General features: G+C 25.7%; 1 protein-coding gene across 1 annotated transcript; it reads right to left on the bottom strand.

Moving 5' to 3' along the window:
- Window positions 1–3,408: 3,408 nt before the first annotated feature.
- Window positions 3,409–6,214, bottom strand: LOC111032918 (odorant receptor 46a-like). The gene is made up of 6 exons (XM_022313402.1): window positions 6,190–6,214; window positions 6,000–6,018; window positions 5,367–5,466; window positions 4,789–4,914; window positions 4,112–4,270; window positions 3,409–3,474 (listed from the first exon to the last, which is right to left on the bottom strand). The coding sequence occupies exons 1-6, from the start codon at window positions 6,212–6,214 to the stop codon at window positions 3,409–3,411; spliced, it is 495 nt and encodes a 164-aa protein (XP_022169094.1).
- Between the last annotated feature and the right edge of the window lie 1,148 nt (window positions 6,215–7,362).

Here is a 7,362-nt window from a genome sequence, read left to right as displayed (position 1 = left end):
ATAAGTATACTGAACGCACGCCGCCGACCTGCGCCGTTTATCTATTGTAAAATAATGCTCCATAATAATATAATATGATATAATTTACAAAAATATCATATATACCTACTTAATAATTGTATAATTTTCTTTTATTACTACATTACGTAAGTTATACAATGCTACGTAATATTAAACCAGGTGATTCCTGTGATTAAGCAAAGCCGCGTAGGACACTCAGTATTCAAAAAAAAATATTAATATTTTTGCAAATGTTTCTATTACCTACATGGTTTAAAGTCGTTAAAAAACAGTGTTTGTATTAAAAAATTATATTTAAAAAAGAAAAAAATGTTATTCTTAAATTCTTTTCAGTTTTTACTTTTTTAATTACAATCTACGGTTTTAATTTCATCTCCGAGAGCAGATTATTTTTCTTTGATACTGAAAAATTGAAATTAGGACGAGAAGCGTATGAGTTATACGTATTCAAAGTTTATATGAGCGGAGTAGTGGTCAGTGGACCAACATTTTGTGGGGTAACCGCAGTCCACTTCACTCCACTCATCGAAACTTTAAATACGTATGACTCATAAACTACTCATTCTAAGTTCGTTTTTTATGTATCGAAATACTTAGACATGTTGTCTGCTTTGCAATATGAAATTATAACTCCATGTTGTCATTCAAAAAAGTAAAAAAACGTAAAAAATGTTAACTGTAAAAAATATTAAAGGATATATTGTTTTTAACGACTTCTGACTAGGAGTTATGCAGCAATTTTTTTTTAAAATAATATATACTATTTGAAATAATGTGTGTAAAATGATAAAAGAATCACACTGTATAGTATAACTTACAAAAATATCATATTACTTATACTAGTTTTATTACAATTTTTTACTACAATATAATAGGTACGTAAATTATGAAGTTACACAATATTATATCATTTACAAACAATTCATGAGAACATAAAATTGGTAACTTACTCGTATGTCTTGAGTTGTCATGACGTCAATTTGTTAATTTTTATCTTGCCTAAATAATTTAATAATCGATGCGTGCAGGCGTCGGCCAATATTTAGAACTGGTCTTCTTTGTACATAAGCTTGCCTCCAGAGGCGGATTATTAATAATTTATACATCCGGGGAAAATATTAAATTACGCCCGATTATATAGAGTCTATATTATAGACCAACCCTGAAATACCCTTCCCTACAATTGTTTTTTAATAATATAAGCACAATTGAATTTATTTATTCAAATATTTACTATTTAGTAATATTTTGGTTTCAACTTACATCATAAAAAAATTATATATTTAATATTGTATCAGCTATTAATTTTAAGTACCTATTTAAAATCTAATTATATTAAAATATGCTGTGTAGGATTTTATTTTAAAGTCAAAATATTACTCAGGCGAGTAATTCACTAATTTAACACTATTTTGGAGTCAAAGAACAACAAAATTAATTATGAATGCAATTTAGGTCATGTTTGAAACCAAAATTCTCCATTTTATCTATTAAATAACTACTGATATTATATTATATTGAATATCTACAACTTTCTAAATGGCTAAATTATTTAACTAATAGGGTTATTTTATTAACACTAGGTATTGTTTCTCAACACTGTGCATTGTGTCGGCGATTTAGATTAAATATTATTATAATATACCTTTCGGTCGTTTATATCAGATAATCAAATATATTATATGAGTACGCGCCTCACTTTTAATTGAATTAGCTTAAATATTACAAATGTACATGCGATACCCAAACAAACCATTAAAACAACCTGTTCAAGTTATTTCTGCATGTATGAACCAAATATTCAGAATAATCGTTATTCGTTCAATCGTTCCCATGTAATATATAACAATATTATCATTTATAATAATTTAGTTAAAGTATCTATATTAAACAGTTATTTTACATAATTTAGGTACCTAAAAGGCTAAAAGTGATTTAAAACACTTACCGGTGGATAAACATATCAACGTCTTCAAACGTCAGTTATAATATTATAAAAATAAAAATTGTATGTAGATTCACTGCAAATCGCCGATAACCGCCGACTCATAAAATGGACTTGTGTAACAAATTTGAATATAATGACATTTCATAGCAGGTTAGGTTCGTTTGACTAATTTAATAATCATACTTATAAGTGACTACGAATTACGATTATAGGTTTAAAGTTTAATAATTATTGTCACGCAATAAAATACGTCTATAAAATATTTCGTAGCCCTTAAGCCTTCGTTTTTATAAAATACACCCATAAGGCCATAAAACTATGCAACTGCAACTTTTTATAATTATACATCATGAAATTGTATACAATATTAACGAAAAAACCCCACGTTTAAACTTTATTCGCAGTATTTTAGACTCAACAATTTTATTTGTAGGTACATAAATAAGCGGACGAAGTTGATGCATATAATATTATAGATACCTTTATGATGTATAGTGGCGTAAAATCCAATAAATATCAAGGATTGAAACCACCCAACCATAGGTCGAATAGTTGTGTTTCGTATGTATTTAGAACCATAACCATGATACCTAATAATTCATTTATATAATTCAATTTTAATTTATTACAACAATTTATTTAGTATTTTAACAATTAAATTTTAAAGTAAAACCAATTATCTACAGAAACAAGCCCAAATTTAATCTGTTGAATGTTAACTTTAAATAATTTGCTCAGAACCGTTTTATTTTTTTATGGTTTTATATCGTTGAATTCAAATTTAACACATCCATTACACTGACTTATCTAGACTTAATTTGCAGCAGAGGGTTACTCACTTGCTGTTTTTTTTAATTACAAAAACAAACTGAAAGTTAATATAACAATTGTCATACTCAATAAGTTAGCGATTATGATGGCAAATTAAAGTACCATAAATGTATTTCAATAGATTTTTATAATTGATTTAAATATAAATTTTATAAATACTAACATTAAAATACATTAATAATAAAAATTCTCTTGAATCATAACATTTGTTGTTAGCATTATTAATTTTCATGAATGTTCAGAACCATTTTTCGTATTCAATGATTTAATATAATTATTGGATTAAAATTTAACACATTCATAACTGTGTGCTACAGCTACAAGACACCTATAATGTACAGCAGAGATGCAACCAACGGCCCACATTTTTTACATGAGTTTAATTAATTACAAAAAAATAAGCTAATAAATATTTTATTTTAATGATATAAAATAAACTCTATATAAACTGTTACATAATCATAATAATCCATTCAGCTATATATTGACTACAATGATACGTTATAAGTTATGGGTAATTTAGATAATCTAAAGAACTAGGTTTATCATTAGAATAGAATAATTAGGATACTAAACATTACTAAATTTAAAATACACCCGAACAAAATTCATTCAACATTTTGTTGTATATAATTTACTAAAACCGAAATAACTGTGTAGCAATCACCCACTGTCTGTGATAAAAAAAAAAAAAATTAGTTTCCAAAAAACATACATACATATTTATAACAATTTATAAATGACCGAAATAATTTGATTAAAGACAAATGTTATTATTTATTATACATCATATAATTTTTTAAAAATCAAAAAAATGAGCAAATTGTATTTATTTTACATCTCCTCATTGAAATTCGTATTATAAGTTTTTCTTATATCAAACTCAAAAATATTAAAAATATATATGAACACATTTTTTTTTCAATATTTAATGTTTAAGTATAACAAATATTTGTACTAAAATAATTTTTGTAATTTTCTTTTATTTAAGAAAATATGAACTACAGAAACTTGAAACACTGCTCTATATTCTAAAATATAGGACTTATATATTAATATAGTATTTATATCATAATTTTTCAAACAAATTTAATATGTCCGAGTAAATATTGGAAATACATTTTATTTAATTTTATTAAATTAAAAAAAAAAAAACGTAAAATAAATAATTATCTAACTAACTAATAAGTTAGGGATTATGGTTGTAGAATACTACTTCTATAAGATTTGCTTTAGACTATAATTTATAATGTTATAAAAGTGATAAATGTTATATGTTGAATAATAACTATATTAGACATGAGTATTTACTTTAAAAAACATTTCCAAGTTTACAATTTTAGTTCTGGTAAATTTTAATTTTTTGTAGTTAGCATTATTCAACTTCATTGCCAATAATATCAATTTTTTACATTTCATATCCATTTCGGTCCAATTACTGCTGTACAATGCGAATACAATTGAATCTTTCTTTAATAAAAAAAAGGTTAAATATAAAAATAATGGTCATTTTAAACCCAGGACTTTAAAATTCATTAAATCCGACAATTGTTTTACAGGCTGTATGTTTATAGTTTTTCTTTCAAAGTATGGAAAACTGAATTTTCTACTTAAAAATTTATCTCTGTTGTCTAGATTCATTTATAAATATTATATTTAAATGATACTAAATTTAGACGAAAGGGAAAGATTGAGCGTTCCATAATATTTTGATTGATAAAATTACATTTTGGTTCATACATTGTATGATCAATACATTAATCACACTCTATATCGTTAATATATTTAACATAATTTCGGTACTATTTATTTTTAACATTAATTGGTGTATTTAATGCAAATATATCTACTGCTATGTATAAAATATATGATGTATCATATATCTACTTGTGCTCATTTAAATAATATAATTGTAAGTAATCGTATCGTTACAATTCACAAGCCATACATGCCGGATCAACAATTAATAAATAAAACATATTAATTACTTGTTTGTGTATATTTCCAAATAAAGAACAGATCATAAATAATTGAATCAATATTGGAGGAATTGTGAACAACAATCTTGTTAGTACAACTGCTGAAGCCTTAAATATCTCAACGTTTGAGAAACTCTGAAATCATTTTACTTCACATAAGATATCATTTCCCAAGTTATAGTTCTTAAATACTATGCAACACTTACACATCAATGAATCTAATATTTTATTAATTTTGAATGGAACTGGATAGTGGATCATTTGAAACAATTTGATATTTTATTAACAAAACAAATAGGTAATTCAAAAAATGATTGATTTCCTACAAGTGCCTACCTACCATCATTATAAATTAAGTACGGAATCTAGCAATTTTTATGAACATATTTTTCGTAAAATGTGTTCCTGCATTGGAGGGATAGAACAATACTTCTAAAACTCATATAATACTGGACGTGCATTTATCGGCGAGAGTTTAACATTTACAACACTATGATAAATTGTGCATGCACTTTTAATATTAAAACATATTGAATTGATGTGACAATGTTATTGTAATCAAATCTAAATATCACATCATTGCTTACCATTATGAAAGTAATCCAAAGCATGATGGCCAAGAATGATGATACAAAAATTTGTAACAACATCACTGGTCTGAATCTTGTTAAAAAATCTTCATATTTCCTAGGAAAAAAAAGAATGTCAGAGCCGTTTTAAGTCATTTGGATTAACTTAAGGTGATACACTCGGCAACCGACATCTAAAGGTTAACATTTTGAAGCACCGCTCAATTCGCAATATAGTTTATAGTAAACCGTAACTTCTTAGTAGTTATTTAGAATGCTTATGAGGAAAGTATTTTAAAAGTATTCAAAATTCTGTCCAAGACTGAATAACACCTATACAGTGTTTATGAATGCCGTTAATTTAAACACCAATATTACGTTTTTTGAAAAATAATAATTATTTTAGTAATTTTTAGTTCGAGTAATACTGTTAATTATAATTAAATTGATATTACATGTTTAGTTTATATTATACATTATACTTTAACTTTAACTTTAGACCGTACCTAAATTATCCTGGATACGTCGAAATAAATAATTAATGATTATTTTCATGCATATTTAATAATTAAGGTTTTTTTTTCATTTAAAAGTTGAAATGAAATAATACTTGGTAGTAATTCAATAAATAAAAATAAAATTAAGACTTACTCCATTATTGCTTGATGTTCTATTATAATTTTTTTTAATTCGTAGTATATTAAAATATTGTGTTCATTAGGTATTATCTTTTTATTTTCATCTTGGTTATCTACAAGAAAATAAAATAAATGTGTTCATATTTCAAAAATTCAGTAATTATTAAAAGTCTTAGCAAATTGTGGAATGCATAACACCATACCACGTTTTTTTTTAAGAAGACTCATTCGGTCAATGAAAATAATTTGACTATCATAAAACATACGTAAATTGTAGACATTCAGTTTTAGTTGTAAATATAAAAAAAGAAAAATCAGAAAAAGGAATAAATGTTAAAATTAGAACTCATTACAAAATATAAACACAAATTAATGAAATGTAAACAAAAATGATTTTTACTGAAATGTCAAGTTTTAATTTTGAATTCTTGTTTTCACAATCAATTAACCATACACCGCTATCTTACGTTGGGTTTAGTGAAGCAAAGTTAAAGGGCCGTACATCATTTGCGCATCGTCTGTTTACCTGTGCCAAAATATCGTACATCATTTGCGCATCAGCGCTAATTATCGTTTGCGCATTGTCCGTTTTACCTGCACCAAATTATTATACATCAAATGCGCATCAACATGCTGAACAATAGAATTGTATAAAAAATAGTTTTTCATTGAAAATGTAATGATTTTCATAAATCATATGTAATAAACAAACCCATATAATTAAAATAAATTGAATAAATCTTCAATGTTCATCAATTTTTATTGAGGCATAACAATTTTTTTATCTTAGTTATGTTATTGATAACTATAATGATAATCCTACACAATATTATCTCAATATTCTCAGCTTATCGGCCCATTAAGTGCCATCGCTGCTATCACAAAATCTCTCCATTTCTCTCTACCATATGCGTCGTCAAACATATTTTAAAACAGAAATATCTGTACAATATTTGAAAGTTGATGAATGAATTTCAAGATCAAAGTTAGAAAACAACTAGCACTTTTGGGTGTACACCTTTTTTAAAATTCTATTGTTAAATAATATTGATGTGCAAATGATGTAAGACCTTTTAAACGGCTGATGCGCAAATGATATATAACCCAAAAATCGAACGATGCGCAAATGTCTTACAAAAAAGGTCTAAATTAACAATAGCGATGCGCAAATGACAACCGGCGAGTTAAAGGTGATATTTTCATATTAAACTTCACTTTTATTTCTTATGTTATGGAATAAATTACTTGACCACAAAATATGCGTTACTTTGTGAGCTCACCATAATCAGCATTATTAGTGGTTCGCAGTTTTAATAATAGGAATCAACAAAATTTGCAAAAACACGAAAACCGAAAACTACTGAAAACACGTGTAC

The sequence above is a fragment of the Myzus persicae genome, unplaced genomic scaffold (assembly GCF_001856785.1).
Source record: "Myzus persicae strain clone G006 unplaced genomic scaffold, MPER_G0061.0, whole genome shotgun sequence".
NCBI classification, from domain to species: Eukaryota; Metazoa; Arthropoda; class Insecta; order Hemiptera; family Aphididae; genus Myzus; species Myzus persicae.
Note: the sequence above shows the minus strand (reverse complement) of the source record. Positions and strands in the feature narration are given on the sequence as shown.

What these genes read in the sequence shown, in the direction of transcription:
- LOC111032918 (XM_022313402.1), bottom strand. Translation starts at nt 6,214, where the DNA reads ATGAGTCTTCTTAAAAAAAAACGTG. An exon ending in TTTGGATTACTTTCATAATG is followed by an intron (nt 4,915 to 5,366) that starts GTAAGCAATGAT and finishes AAATGATTTCAG; the next exon opens with AGTTTCTCAAACGTTGAGAT. An exon ending in ACTTGGAAATGTTTTTTAAA is followed by an intron (nt 3,475 to 4,111) that starts GTAAATACTCAT and finishes TTTTTATCACAG; the next exon opens with ACAGTGGGTGATTGCTACAC.